A 16,504-nucleotide genomic window follows, 5' to 3' on the forward strand; every position below is an offset into this window, starting at 1 on the left:
ATGGCACATAAGACACACAAATAGTTTCATCAGAAGTAATTAAATTTAATTACTCATCAAAAACTAATAAAAATAATTTAAAAGTATACAGATAATAAAAATATATCTTTTACCTCTTAATTGAAAGATTCTTAGAAACTCTGTTGAAAAACTCTGTTTCTGCATTTTGGCTTTCAGCACTCAGTTCAAAATGTATTGGATTCTTGTCAGAAGGTTCAACATTCTGAAATGAAGTAGGTCACATTTTTGAGATATGACTTAAAACACCAGAGAATTCTATTTAGATGAAAAACAGCTCTGAAACACTGGGGGATGATGGTGGGGGAGGGAGACTTCTGATTTCTCTACCTGTAACCTTTTTAAAAGAGCTGTTTCATAGAGATACAATTGACATATATTAGTTTCAGGTGTACAACGTAATGGTTCGATGTTTGTATGTATTGTAAAATGGTCACCACAGTGTCTAGTTAACACCCATTGGCATACAGAGTTACAATGTTTTTCTTATGACGTGAACATTTAAGATCTACTCTTTTAGCAACTTTCAAATACAATCAACTCTTAAACAACATGGGGGTCAGAGGTGCTGACCTCCTGAGCAATTGAAAATATGGTACAATGATAGTTGACTTTCTGGCATACATAGATTCCCAATCTCAGAACTGACCCTTGAACAATGTGGGTTTCAACTGCTAAGGTCAACTGAAAAATATCTGCATAGAGGAGGACCCGCCCAGTTCAAACCCATGTTGTTCAACAGCCAACCCTATATAGTCACTATAGCCACCAATCTGTACATTATATCTCCAGGACCTATTTATTCTATAACTGGAAGTTTGTACCTTTATACTACCTTCACCCATTTCTCTTACCACGCCCCCCAAGCTACCAATCGGTACTCTGTATTTATGTGTGTTTGTTTTTTACTTTTAGATTCCAGTATAAACGAAATCATATGTTAGTTGTCTTTCTCTAACTATTTCACTTAGTATAATGCCTTCAAGGTCCACCTGTGTGGCAATTGGCAAAATTTCCTTATTTTTTTCTGGCTGAACAATATTGTATTGTATATACGTTCTACATTTTCTTTATTCACTCATCTATCGATGGACACTTACGGTTGCTTCCATGTCTTGGTTATTGTAAATAGTGTTGCAATGAACGTGGGGGTGCAGATATTCTTTTGCATTAGTGTTTTCATTTCTTTCAGATAAACACCTAGCAGTAAATGCTGCATCATATGGTAGTTCTATTTTTATGTAACCATCTTTTTTATACTGTCCATGTCCCTACTACAAAAGTGAAGTGTTAATCATCTATATTAAGTAACTCATTCAATAACCAGGGATTCAGTTAAAATAGCAACTTTGAACTGAAGATACAACCTAAACAATAAAATCAGTAAATAATATATGTCTCTAAAGTAGAAATAAATTAGACTTCATTTAAGATTATTATATTTATAATTAAAATGCAAGAACTTTATTCATGAATTGATACAACCTACAAGTATAGTGCAAGCAGGCATAAAATAAGATCTGAGTGGAAACACATGGTTATTCAGTTAATATTTTTGAAATAAAGTGCAAAAATTTTAAATTATTGGTCTGAGATATAAGATAACTAACCATTTTACTGAGAAGTGGTCTTGGAATGTTTTTACAAAACAACACATGTATTTTTATATGTTTTATTAGGTATAGCAACAATCTACTCTGATTCCTAGGATTATATATGATTAACACTGACTTTTAAGTATGAGAAACCATTTCTTATACCCCTACATTTTAAAAATAACAATTAGGGAAAGGAAAACACTAAAATTATAAATTAACTCTCAATATCATAAAATGATACAACATATAAATCCCTGATATATATATATATTTTAAGACTTTATTTATTTATTTTTAGAGAGAGGGGAAGTGACAAAGAGAGGGAAAGAAACATCAATGTGTGGTTGTCTCTTGTGCACTCACTACTGGGGACCTGGCCTGCAACCCAGGCATGTGCCCTGACTGGGAATTGAACCAGTGACCCTTTGGTTTGTAGGCTAGCACTCAATCCACTGAACTACACCAACCAGGGAAAAGTCTCTGAACTCCAAGGTTTTAGAAAAAACATTGGCAGGCTATTCTGTGGATAACCTCTGCCCCTGTATCATAATTTGGTTCTAGAGATATGACCTAAAGTTACTGAAACAAAATTAACCATAAATGAATAAAGTAATATTCAATAAGACTGATTATAAATACACAAAGCCTAATAGTTACTGTTTTAAAGTAAAGACCATTGGGCTTAAACTGACAACACAAAGCTTTAAACAGTCATTAGTTAAATCAAATCCCTTACTTTGAAAAGATGTAATGTTTCCTTGCTGGTTAGTAGCTGGAATCGAAGGTCTGGTAAGGTACCATCACAAGGGAGGCATTCATAAAACTCAGGATCCTTATGTGTTACAGAATATAGAACTATAATGAAATTTCCAGATTCTGAGAAAACCCTAGATGAAAAAAAATGCCATTTAATTAAAATTTACTGAAGATAACAAGAATATACTACAAGAACTCTAAGCAAGTTTCTCCATCTAGTTAACAGACTGACTAAATAGTCTAACTTTGGAAGAAAACCTGGAGCAAATTCACGCTTACTTTTTAATGTTACTGATTTTAATTTTTAAGTACATTTTATTAAGAAAAAAATTCCTTGTAGAAACTTTGAACAAGAATATAAAATAAAAAATGAAAACCACCCCAATCTACTCTCTGGTTTAGTATATATATGTATATATATTTCCAGATTTTCTCCTAAGCATACAAAAACATTTTATACAATTTAAGAAAAACAAGGCCATATGCCACACATGATATACATTTGCTATTTCTTATTTAACCATGCTCAGTTTCTTTCCACGTCACTATTCTATATTATACCTCAGATGTCCTAATTCTTTTTTAGAAACTACCAGTATTTTGATTTATAGATATGCCATTATTGATTCTCCTAGACTTCCAGAAATGTATATTCAAATTAACATATTCACAATGTTTCACTATAGAAACATTGATAAAGTGAACATTTATTTTATTATTCATTACATAACAAAAAGCCAGCAAGAGTCTTTAAAATACATACTGAAACCAACTATTTAGCCCTGACTGGTGTGGCCCAGTAGGTTGGGCATTGTCCTGCCAACTAAAAGGTCACCAGTTCAATTTCCAGTCAGGGAACATGCCTGGGTTGCAGGCCAGGTCCCCAGGAGGGGACACTCAAGCTGCAAAAATCCATGTTTCTCTCCCTTTCTTGCTCCCTCCCTTTCATTCTCTCTAAAACAAATAAATGAAAAAAATAATAATAAAACCAACTATTTAAATACTTTCAAATAGTTGTCCCTATTTTGTAAAATGTTGAATGAAAAAATAACTTGGGCCCTGGCTGGCGTAGCTCAGTGGATTGAGCACGGGCTGCGAACCAAAGTGTCGCAGGTTCGATTCCCAGTCAGGGTGCATGCCTGGGTTGCAGGCCATGACCCCCAGCAACCACACATTGATGTTTCTCTCTCTCTCTCTCTTTCTCCCTCCCTTCCCTCTCTAAAAAGTAAATAAATAAAATCTTTTAAAAAAAAGAAAAAATAACTTGGGTATATATTATAACAAAACAAAGCAGTAGAGGCTGAAGAGGCAGAACGTCTATTCTCAACTCCTATCTCTGGGATCAGACAAGGACAGTGCTGAGAATGCAATGAAGTACATACTAACCTAAGCTACATTAAGCAGTGCTGGCTCCTCTCTGGCTCAAACTTCCCTTGAATGGATTGGCAATAATTAAAGAGTTCACTATCAAAGAAATTCCCTAGTGCTTCAGACTGAACACAGAGTGAAAAAGCTCAAAAATAACTTTACTGGGCATTTACTGTCAATAAGAACTTAAAGTAAGACCAATCATTGATAATTAAACAACTATGCAAATACACTAAAATGAACATTTGCTTTATTATAAATAAACCTAATTGTCTTTTAGAGTTGAAATAAAATGTAAAAAGCAAAACTTTAAAAGCATCTGAAGAAAGCACAAGAGATTTTTTGTTTCAATCAACACTCCTGGAGTGGGCAAATACTTTCTAAGCAAGATAGGAAAAAGTTTTATAAATATGACTTCAAAAAAAAGGCTATTTGGGAAAAACACCATTAATCAAGTGACAATCAGGGGAGAAAAAAAGCTTCACCATATATTTTTATAAATATTATTTCTCTCTATATTTTACATATAAAACACACGCATACACACCTGGAGGCATGCACTGCTGAATGACAGGGATATGTCCTGAGAAACACATTGTTAGGCGATTTCATTGCCGTGTGAATGTCACTGAGTGGACTTACACAAACCTAGATGGTATAACCTATTACACACCCAGGCTGTATGGCATACTGTAGTCTATATGTGGTCCGTTGTTTGACCAAAATGTTGTTATGTGGCACATGAATGTATATAGAGAATGAGAAAGAGATAATGACCTATTTCAAAGCAACAGGAAAGGATGCACAATCCAAGAGAATAATGGCAAAAGACATGAATAGAAAGCTCCCAGAAGATGGTTATAACACATGAGAAAAGACCACCACCATTACTTCTCTGAGGTCTTGCTGCTCTCCCTACTTCCCTCACTCCTCTTCAGCCACATTGGCTTCCTAGCTCTTCCTTAAAGATGCAATGTGATATTTTGCCCATGGCCTTTGGACTTAATGTATGCCCTGCCTGGGACTACCTAGACAGCCCCTGTAAGACTTGAGGTGGCTTATTCCTTGAGGTGGCTTATTCCCTCACCTCAAATCTTTGCCTGCCTGATTACCCTATTAAAATTGTTACTATTTACCTGCCACTACCATCCAGACAGACAACATCCTCCTTTCCTGCGTATTTTCCCCCACAATACTCATCACCTTATAAAATATTATTTATTTTACTTATTTGTTCTATTTTCTGCCTATACTGGCAGAGTCTTCATTTTGCTTACTGTTTATCCACAATATCATGAACAGTGCTTGGTATATAGTTGGTGCTCAATAAACATTTGTCCCACAGTTTTAGTGAGGGGACAGAGAAAACTGGTACTCTCAAACACTGTTTGAAAGGGTTATAAACTGGCAGTCTTTTTGAAGGGCAACTTAGTAGTATCTACCAAAGTTTAAAATTACACTTTGATCAGAAAGACCACTTTTAGGAATTTATTCTACCAATAGACTAGGATATGCACACAAAGATATATTCAAAAGAGGACTAGTTTTTAAAGTATAGTATCTATTATTTACTATTCAGTTGTAAAATGTGTGTTAAATCTATAAGGAATAACGATATAGAGAAAAAGAACAATGTACAGAAGAGGAAGAATGGTATGCTCCCACCAGTGATTTAATTTTTACAAGCCATTGGAGGGTAGTATCTGTCTATGCATTGTATATTGCAGGAAGGAAGCACAAGATACTATTTAACAACGATTGTCTCTGGGGATCAAGTCTGAGGAAATGAGGTAGAAGAGAGCCTTATTTTTATTGTATCTTTATTATGTCTGATTTATTACCATGTACTTGCACCATCTTTTCCATAAAGTTTTTCTAAAGTGACTTATACACCCACGGTAGACAGAAACAGACCTTGGAATTTTCATTTAATGGATGGAGAAGGTAAGAGGCAAACAGTGGTATCATGTACAAAGTAACAAAATTAAATGAGCAATTGAAGTTAGAAATCAAGTTTCCCTGTCAGTTCTACTGCTTGTACTTTAGTTCCAGGAGGAAAATTAAACACTTCCTCTCAAAGGTTTCTTTGAGTTGTAATAATATCACTGTGTAACTTAATAAAACACTTGTAACAAATTCAAACTCATTTCAGCCGTTTCAATGACAATGAATCGTTATTTATACAATACTAGAGTACATTATCTCTAGGGTTTTCTCCCCCCTCTTAAAAAGTCTATCTTCTGTGTTACAGTTCTGTGGTTAGGCAAGTAAATTCCTTCATATTTCCAAATTTAGTGCTACCTCATCTTTGTCTGGTGTTATTCCCATTTAATATAAGGTTTATTTTTCTAATGTGCTTGTTCTGGTTTATAAGTATCATAAAATGTTATGGCTTTGCATGAATTTTATTTATTTATATTTTTTAGATTTTATTTATTTTTAAAGAGAAGGGAAGGGAGGGAGAAAGAGAGGGCGAGAAACATGGATTGAATGCCCCTTGCACACCTGCAACTGGGGACCTGATCCACAACCAAGGCGTGTACCCTGACTGGGAATTGAACTGGTGACCTTTTGCTTTGTGGGATGATGCCCAACCAACTAAACCACACCGGTCAGACCACAAAGATTTGTGATCTTTAAAACACAAATTTTAAAGATCAATAAAATATGAATAGAGGAAAAGATCAAAATAAAATATAGGAGAAAATACCACTTGCCTTTCTTGAATAGAAGAACTGAACATGTATCGCAAGCAGCAAGCCCATACCTGAGGACTATAGATATGTATAATGCCAGAGAGCCATCTAAAAGAAAAAAAATAGAAATAAAAACTATAGTCATTTATAAATTGATAATATTCTTTCTTTCTTTTAAAAGTCTTATTGATTTTAGAGAGAGAGGAAGGGAGAGAGGGAAAGAGAGAAAGGGATGGAGGGTGAGAATGAGAGAAGGTGAGAGAGAAAGAGAGAGAGAGAGAAAGTGAGAGAGAGAGTGACAGAGGGAGAGAGAGAAAGACTGATTTGTCGTTCCACTTATTTATGCATTCATTGGTTGATTCTTATATGTGCCTTGACCAGGGATGGAACCTGCAACCTTCGTGTATCAGAAGAACGCATTAATCAGTTGAGCTACCCAGCTAGGGCTGATACTTAATATACTTTAGATTATGTTCTTTTTTAGGGTAAGATTCTTGGTATTCACCAGCACTATACAATAAAAGCTTCATGAATAAGAAATCTATTAACACCAGGCTGTGATAATAATTAAGAGGGAGAATATATACAGATATATAGAGAGGGTCTTTCTCTCTGTCCTCTCCCACCTGAGATGAAGGGAAAATGGTAGGAGAGAAAATAGTTAACCTTAGAGGTAAAAGCAGGAATCAAGTAGAATCAATTAGCCTGGACTTGAAAGAACAGACTAAATTTGGGGAGAATGAAGTCAGCAGCTCACTATAGAGTACTGAAAGGGTTAAACATTGTTTTATTTATACACATACACACACACACACACATATATAGCATGAAACATAGAATGTTCTTAATAGTCACTTAGTGAGAGACAAGTACCATAGGATTTCACTCATAAGTGGAATCTAATGAAAAAATAATAAACAAAACAGTAACAGACTCAGAGAACAGACTGACAACTGTCGGAGGGGAGGGCAGTTGCAGGGCTCAGTTGAAAAGATGAAGGGATTAAGCAAAAAAAAAAAAAATGGGCAAAGAAACTCATAGACACAGACAATAGTATGGTGATAACCAGAGGGAAAGGGGACTGGGGGAGGTAGAAGAAGGTAAAGGGGGGATATATGGTGACAGAAGGAGATTTGACTTGGGGTGGTGAATACATAATACAATATATAGATCGGGTACTATGGAACTGTACAGCTAAAACCAATATAATTTTATTAGCCAATGTCACCCCAATAAATTCAATTAAAAAAAGATAATCACTTAGCATCAAAAGCCCATAGCCAATACCAGAAGCATAGCAAACAGAATGTAAGTAGATTTCATGACTCAGAACATTTGTGCATTCTCACTTTTTAATTTTGCATATACTGTTCCCTCACATGGGTTCCCTATCAATCCTCCCTTCTATGATCCAAATACACTAAAACTTCCAGCTCAAGAGTGCTTTCTCTAAGAAAATGACCCCATCGTTTCTCTTATAAGTACTAATAGTGCTCACTATTGATATTGTACATTTCATAGCAAATCATATACAGTCATACCTCAGTACTCGTTGGCTTTAGAACTCATCAAACCCTGTACTCATTGCATTTTGACAAGAAAAAAATGTTTCAGCACTTGGCACTTGCTCAGGACTGGCCACACTTGCTAGAACATGTATGAGACATGATGCCAGCCCACAAGAGGAAATGCTTCATCATTCAGTACTTGTTGGTTTCACACTACTCTCAAGTTCTGGAATGAATTAACGACAAGTACCAAGGTACCACTGTACTTCCTTATTATTTACCTTTCTATTTGTGAATATTTGAATATTTTATCACCTCACCTTGATTATAAATTTCTTGAGGAGCTTTAAATCTCAACACAATATCAAAATAACACTACACATATGGTAAGCATTCAATAAATATGGAATGAATATGAACAATGTCTAAATGTTATTAACTACTAACTCTAAAGAGAAAGCCATTAATATTTAGGGGAATTTCTGCAAAACTGCCTGATACGGAATTTTAAAGTGTTATCCTCGCCCTGTGTTCCAGGTGACTTAAGGACAGCAAGTAGTGAAGAAAGTTAAAGGCAAAGGGTTCTAATGCTTCAACTTCAACTAGCAGAACTCAACTTTCTGTTTTATACATTGAAATTCTTCCTAAGATTGAGCAAAATCTTGTTTTAACTAATTCTGCTATTCAAATAAGAAAGCTTAAGAATCATTGGTCATGGTGGTTTTGTAAGGTGCTCTAAGTTTCAATCACATTGTCATAGCAAAACTGATTCACATGTTTATCATATACATTTGAACACATACATGGCTAAAAAGGTTTTCATAAATAATGCAACACTTACATTCCCACTAACGGTAGAGAACAAACTTTGGGATCAGATTCTAGCAAAAGTAACAACTTGCGCGTTTCATCCATAGTAAGATACCTAAACAGAAAATATTCATGTAAAAACAAATGGAAGTATACACTTTTGACCTTTAAAAGAGATCAACTGAGTGCTGAAGCACATTTTAGTCAGGGGAGAAAATTCAAATGAATATTTTCTCTCTCACACACATAACACAAAGAAAACAGTTCAAAGTGTAAAAAAAAGACTCCAATAAGAGGAGATTAAAGAGAGTCAGTATCTTAATATTCTATCCATTAAAATGGTCATTGAAAATTACACACCCTTTTAAAAAGTTTTGCTCTAAATGTGTCAACTTACTTTAATCAAAAGCATTAAAATCAAAGCTAACGATTTCAGAGCCATACACATTTCCCCGGAAGAAGTGAATTTCCTTTTACTGCAAGTGTTCCGCCATCCAGGTGACCTGACAAGGCTGCCACAGATACGACTTCCCCCAAAGGAGGCTGGATTAGGAGAGTTACAACATATTCAACTTTCTATGTACTAAGTCCTCCACTACCAAAGAACTTTGGAACCATCATGACAGAACTCAAAAGCTTACTATTCCCTAACAGGATATTATACTATATTTATACTTTGTTATTACGTTTATTACTGACAGTTAAGTTTTGGGGATATGAATAACTACAATAGAATTGTGGAAAGTTAATTTTATTGTTATGGCTTTAAAATACAAAAATAAAACAAAGCCATTTGTAAAATAAAGTCTTGATAGTCCCACTGAGGATATATTTCGTTGCTATAATAACCCTAAAAAACAAAGATAATGAATTTATCAGGCCATGGGACAAGACAATTAAGCCTGGGTTGGCAGGGGATTTATCAATAACACTTACTTACATGTGTTTTGAAAACTCTTCTCCCTTACCTACCTGATAAATTTGTATTCTCTAAAAGCAGTAGCTCAGGCTTTCCATAATTTTCCCAGGCAATTTGGACATAACTTCCTGCCTTCCCTGCACTGTATATAAACCCCTATTATCTTTATCCACATCATGTCTACATGCTTATATGTAAATCATGTTAATAAGTTATGCATTATGTTAATATACTTAGTAGACAGAAGTATGCTTTTTGAAAATCTATTTAACTTCACTGTCTTAACATAATACCTATTCCACAATGGATCCTAATAAATAGTAGGGTAAACAAATGATTGTGGTCAAGGAAAATGGCAAATCTCACGAACTTAATACATAATTATGGGTAAGGGGAATAAACAATTAAAATGTTGCATCTTGGGTGGCATGCCAAGGGATCACAGAAGTATAATTTAGAGAAAGGTAAATTCATATTTCACTAGTAGATGGGCATCGGTACTAAGGAGAACAAATTAATATTTTGGTTAATTTTAACACAAATTCCCATGTCCCAATTGAGAACCACTTTACTACTCCAAGGGCATTAAATGTTACACTTAATTCAAGCATTTTTATCACCATCGCATTTAGCCATTCCATGATTCTGGAGTATACCAACACTTGTTTTTTATGCCACTCCAACCAGAAAGGTCGCCAAGTGGGACTCAAAATGGGATCTTTCTTGCTATTCCAGGGACCCTCTGAAAAGAAAATCCTCCCTTCTCCTTACCCTCTTTTGAAAAGGCATTTTTTAGAGAATGGGACTTGGAGTTGAGTGTACTTTGGCAAACATTTCTAGCTCTAGAGACCTAACAGGAACTAGGGTGGAGTCTAGCGGGAAAGGAAGCCAGAAGTGAACTGCTTAGACTTGAAAGCAGAGGGTGCTTACATTTTCTAACCTGGCTCAGTAGACAATGGATAAAGAAAGTAGATGATTCAGGGAAGCAGCCCCACTGAGGAGCAGAAAGTATGCAGTTTGGCTTATGTTTCCTAAGAAACTAAGAGTGGTGATAGGAAGCTGGAGAGGATGCTGCTCCAGCTACGTGAGGAAACCCCACCCTCCAGTGGTTGACAATCTGGTAAGCTAGAGTACTATAAATTTTTATTTATCTCCTTTCTCTCTAACTGCAGTGCTCATTCTTCATAATTAAAACTGCATATAATAAAGAAATTCTCCAGCCTCTTTTAGGTTTATAATCAGTCAGTTATAATGAAAAAAAAAAAAGACAAAGTTAAAAAAATGATGACCTATAACCAAGGCAAAATACAAGGGGACAAAATGATATAGAGAATAATTTCTCCTTGTATTTTCAAATTACAGAATATAACCAATTTTAATATAATTTTTAGTACCAATTTTTCTTGGGGTGGTAGGCACAACTCTTTGAAAGAAAGCTACATTCAGCAAAAATTAACAACTTCATTTTTCATCTTCCTTGGTTATTTACATAGTACTGCAGACCTCTGGCGTGTAAGCTGGCTGCACAATTATTTCATATTATATGGATATCATAAAAATAGACTAATATGACCAATATTTTAAAAATTGGCTTAATAGACTTTTTTACTTACCCATATTTATAGGTACCTTGAACTTGAGAAATATTCATATTACTGCTTAAGTTTCTTGCCAGAGCTGTTGGAATAATGGGGATGGGCTTCACTGGTGTGCATTTGAAGGTATTTGCTAGAGTTACTGCTGCCCAGTGTAAGTCAAAATCCACAGCATCCAGACTCTCCCTGGAAGTGATATGAGCTCTTACAGAAAGCAGTTTACCACAATCCAAAGAATCCTTGCTACATACATGGTGCTGCAGAGCCTGAGGAATAAATAGTATACAATTATTTTAAAACTTTGTAACATCTCCAAAGGTTTTATTTGATTCTGGCACATGCACTTATATATTGTACACTAACAAAATTAAACAATTTGACTTACAGCATTTTTTTTATTGTTTATATCCATCATTCTTTTATTTTTATTTTTTTAAGATTTTATTTATTTATTTTTTAGAGAGGGAAGGGAGGGAGATAGAGAGAGAGAGAGAAACATCAATGTGTGGTTGCTGGGGGTCAAGGCCTGCAACCCAGGCATGTACCCTGACTGGGAATGGAACCTGCGACACTACAACTTGACTTTACAGCATTTCAATTATCTCATTTCTTTTCTGTGAACAAAAGGTTACATGACTAATTTTGTCAAAGCAATTAAGATTGACTATATTAAGCTCCATCCCATATTTCCAACTTAGATGTTTCCACAGTATTTCCAATTCTTATTGGAGAATGTCACTTCTAATAAATATTTATTGCATGGGGGAAAAATGGCTGCAAATTAACTCTGACTCAGTCCCAGAGAACTGAAGTCCATTCCTCTTTCTTTTATTATCCCAAATTGTCAAGGAGGTTCTTCTGTAGTTGCTCATGCTGTGTCCTTTCTAGTCTGCCACCACTCTACTACAGGCTAATGCGCCCCTCTTTAACAACCAGCTGACTCTGCAGTGGTCTGACTACACTGACTTCCTGGGTCAGCCTGCCCTATCAAGTTAACCACCCCTGATTTAACAGTATTTCCTCTTTTCAGAAACTTTCTATGCTGTTCAAGTCACCCTGAGCCCTGGCTGACATAGCTCAGTGGATTGAGCACGGGCTGCGAACCAAAGGGTCGCAGGTTCGATTCCCAGTCAGGGCACGTGCCTGGGTTGTGAGCCAGGTCCACAATGGGGGCCACACCAAGAGGCAACCACACATTGGTCTCTCTCTCTTCCTCTCCCTCCCTTCCTTCCCCTCTCTAAAAATAAATAAATAAAATCTTAAAAAAATAAATAAATAAAGTCACCCTGAGCTGGTACTGCACTTTGCTACCCTGGACACACTGCTTCTTGTTCTGGAACACTACCTGTATTACCTATCCAGGATTTCTGCCCTTAGAAACCAAGTTTAATTGTAGTTTAGGTCAACAAGTTATTATGAATACTTAGTATATACTGATTCATTAAAATACAACATAGCACACAGTTTGATTCTTATGTTAAGAATAATTAAGTTACCAACAAATCTCACCTTAAAAGCTGAACTGAGGTTATCTGCGTTGTGAACTATTATTTCTCTTGAACAAAGTCCATGAGTATGAACTTTGCATGGAATCACAAAGTCCCCAGGAAGAGAAGCAGTAGGTGTTCTTTCAGAGCACTCAGATACTTCTTGACCAGGATCAAAGCGATCCACTGTCAATTTCACACTTTCTTCATCTGAAGAACAAAAACAGCAATTATTACATAGTATGCCAATTTAAAACATGAAACCAAACATACATTATAGCAAAACACTGTATTCATACTAATTGTAACATTAAGCTCTTTTTTAAAAAATGACTTGCATATATATTCTTCCTCCTGACCAGACTAAAATCTGTGATGGGTAATGCCAAATTTTACTCTTTTTCATAACCTTGGTATATAGCAAAGAAAATCAGCACAAGTACATTACAATAATTGGCTGAATTACTAAATATAAACTTTATTGCAGTCATAAAAATAATTTTTGGTGTATAAACTATTTATTAACAGACAAGGCCTACAGATTTACTTCTTCTTGGACACACCCACAGTGCGACCCCAGTGGGCCATGGTTTGGGTGTGCTGCCCTCAAACACAAAGACCCCAGAACTGCTGCAGCCCTCTGTGGGCCCCAGATTTCTTCAGCCACTCCAGGTCTTCGTGAAGCTTGCTGTCCAGACGATTGGCCAGCACCTGGCTATATTTTCCATTCTTCATATCTTCTGTCTGTTCAAGAACCAGTCTGGAATCTTGTACCGGATGGATCCTGCATACAGTGATCATGCGTTCCATGTCATCCAGTGAGCTCTCCTGCCCTCTTGGTGAGGTTGATGTCTGCCTTCCTCAACACCACACTCTTAACTGTAGTGATGAGAAGGCTATTTTCTCTTGTCCACCAATACTGGTGTTGAGTACTCACAAAATGTGCTAGAATCGCCCAGGAATCACTAAAAACAAGGCAGGAGTGCTGTGTACACCTCCTGAGGAAGAGCTCCTAAAAATAATATTTTAAAAAATATATTACCTTCATCTACTGTGAGAGAACCAAGTAAAAAGCATGGCAAGTTCTTTTTATTCTGCTTGGCATGTCGACAAGCAAGTCGGATGGTCTTTTCAGTTACCACAAGCTTTGGATTTCTGTAAAACAACAAGTGTTTTATGAAGGTAGTGGGTCTAATATCCTCAAAAAACCTCCTGCCATGAAATGCTGCCTAAAATATAACTCGCGTCTTTAAAAATGTACAGAACAATCATTGTGAGGAAATCCTAGGGTCAAAGGCAGGGCACAGAGAGGGCTACCTGGAAGTCGGGACTCCAATAAGCACATGCTGGAGTTACAGTTGTTTTCCAGGCATTTGCCTGACTTATGAACCAGAACAGGGCTTGAGAAACTATGAACCCAACCTCTTGTTTTTGTAAAGTTGGAATTAAATAGTCACATTCATCGGTTTACTTATTGTCTAGCATTAATGAATATAGAATATAAATAAATATTATCTAAATGTTTAAAGAAATATAAAAGGAACCCTAAAATATGAGCAAGAAACAAAATAATATTAAATATACTAGCCAATTTAAAAACGAACCACAAAAAACTTGTAGAATTAAAATATAACCAATTAAACTGTGCGTATATAAAATCTTTCATATATAGGTGTAAGGTTCCACATTTAAAAAAACCTAAATGAACAGGTTAGATGGTAATTAAGCACAGCTAAAAAAGAAAATTAGTAGAGTTGAAGAACAAAAGAGATTACTCAAAAAGTAGCACAGAAAGAAAATAGAAAATATAAAAGATAAGAGACATGGAGAAAAGAATGAACAAGTCTAACAAATTGTACTTCAACAAGACTTTTTCTGTTAATGATACCCCCTTCCTCTGCCAACTGGTTTAGAACTTAAATACTTTTTGATTTGTATCTTCCCTTTAGTTCCTCTGTTCAGTATGTCATCAAATGCTAGAAATGGTTTCTTTAAAAACACCTTGTTTCATTCTTTCCTCTTAATCTCACTACTGCTCCAAACCCTTGTAATAGCTACCATTTACTGAATACTTCCTATGTTACAGGCACTGTGCCAACTGACGCTTTTCAGAGTCTGTCTCATTTAACCCTTACAAGAGTGCTATGAAACGAGTATCATCTCCATTTTATAAATAAGAAAACTGGCCCTTAGCCTTTTTACCGAGGTCACAGAAATAAGAAATGGTAGAATCAGAACATGACCATCTAAGCTATCTAACTTCAATTATAGCACCTTAAACCACTATTGCATAAATCTATGCTTCTTATATTACAGAAAACCCTCTCATAGCTAGGCTGACTCTAGGCTCTTCCCATTATGATACAGCCTTAGAATTCTGCTTTTAACAAGTAACTCCCTTATATTAAAAAACTCAATTAATCTCTGTTTTCTATTACTTTAAGCCTAAGTTTCTGTGTCTTTCTTTCAAGATTCTGGCCATAACCATAATATTTTATATTCCTTCTAATATGGTCTACTCACTCAAACTCAGGTCAATCTTTTCAATGCTCTACAAAGACATCATGCTGAAGCATTAAGAAAAAAACTTTCAGTGATTATTATTTTGTCTGTTGAGTTTTTATAATACTTAGAACTGTAGGTTGGCAGACTATGTTAACTGTAAAATGAAAATCATTTCTCAAAAGCATGAAGAAAGATTTTTTTCAAAAAGCAGAGAGAAGATTATAAATAGAAAAGTAAAAAAAAAAGTCATAGTAATCAATTTTGCCTTAGACATCTTTCTGACTCCTGTTCATACTGGTTTGATCTGAAAAGAGAAACGTCTCATACCTGTAGTAATTAAGATGTAAATAGATGAAATCTCCAATTGGCACTGGGTTCCAAAGTGCACACTTTGATGGAGGAAAGTAAAAAGGTACCATCCTGCTTGAAGAAAACCTTAAAAAAATAGTTTCAAGTCAAAGAACAATGAAAAGCAAACTGAGTAGAAAGTTTAAAAGAAACAGTTTAAATGATGAAGCTTTTCTTACTACTTTTGTTATTTTAGAAGAGTTGAAAATATTTTTTAAAAATGAAAGAAAAATCACTTATAACTACTAACTACCATCAAGAGAATAAGCACTCAAACTTTAGGTAAAGCTTTTTGTCCTTTTTTTTCTTATGATACCTAAATTTATACACACACAAGCTTTAAAAAAAACAACCCAGTAGCACTAATCCTATAAAATCCTATTTAAGAAAAAAACGTATATAAGCCATGAATTTACATTGAAATTTAAAATCAATTCTGTCCCTTAGAACTAATTTCTAGTTTATACCTATAAAATTATGAAAAACACAGAAACTTAATACTCTTTATTTTTCAGTTTCCAAATTTGGTATATTGGGCCCTATCACATAAGTTAATTATTGAAGCATCAAAAGCACCTTACAAGTAATTCCTTGACACAGATCCTAGGGGTCAAATAAAGGTACCCTAAATCATATAGGGTACCATCACAAAGATTTTATTTATGTAAGTGAGTAATGTAAGAAAACCGCTATAAGAAAAAGACAATGGAAAGAAAGGACAAGAGTTGCATGTAGTTAAAGCAAGAAAGCTTTGACAGTGAGTTACGGACAACGTGCCTTTGCCTGGCAGTAGACTGTTAAGTAGTTGAACTGAAAGAATATTTATCGTATCATAAACCCTCTTACTTTCTTGGATCATTTGATGAAGCTTCTCAACTAGTGCCAGTTTACTAATC

General features: G+C 35.2%; 1 protein-coding gene and 1 pseudogene across 3 annotated transcripts in view; both read right to left on the reverse strand.

The window, feature by feature from the left end:
• STIL (STIL centriolar assembly protein) overlaps positions 1-16,504 on the reverse strand; it is a 45,040-nt gene that overhangs the window by 23,537 nt on the left and 4,999 nt on the right. For all 3 annotated transcript variants that reach the window (XM_036026048.1, XM_028513049.2, XM_028513050.2), the window contains exons 3-10: positions 15,588-15,695; positions 13,798-13,910; positions 12,778-12,965; positions 11,287-11,534; positions 8,786-8,869; positions 6,458-6,544; positions 2,353-2,503; positions 114-223 (exon numbers count right to left, since the gene is read on the reverse strand). In XM_036026048.1, coding sequence (XP_035881941.1) covers positions 114-223; positions 2,353-2,503; positions 6,458-6,544; positions 8,786-8,869; positions 11,287-11,534; positions 12,778-12,965; positions 13,798-13,910; positions 15,588-15,695 — 1,089 coding nt within the window. The remainder of the gene's footprint in view (positions 1-113; positions 224-2,352; positions 2,504-6,457; positions 6,545-8,785; positions 8,870-11,286; positions 11,535-12,777; positions 12,966-13,797; positions 13,911-15,587; positions 15,696-16,504) is intronic.
• On the reverse strand, positions 13,255-13,724 carry LOC114497341 (annotated as a pseudogene).

Source organism: Phyllostomus discolor, chromosome 5, assembly GCF_004126475.2.
Source record: "Phyllostomus discolor isolate MPI-MPIP mPhyDis1 chromosome 5, mPhyDis1.pri.v3, whole genome shotgun sequence".
Lineage (NCBI taxonomy): Eukaryota > Metazoa > Chordata > Mammalia > Chiroptera > Phyllostomidae > Phyllostomus > Phyllostomus discolor.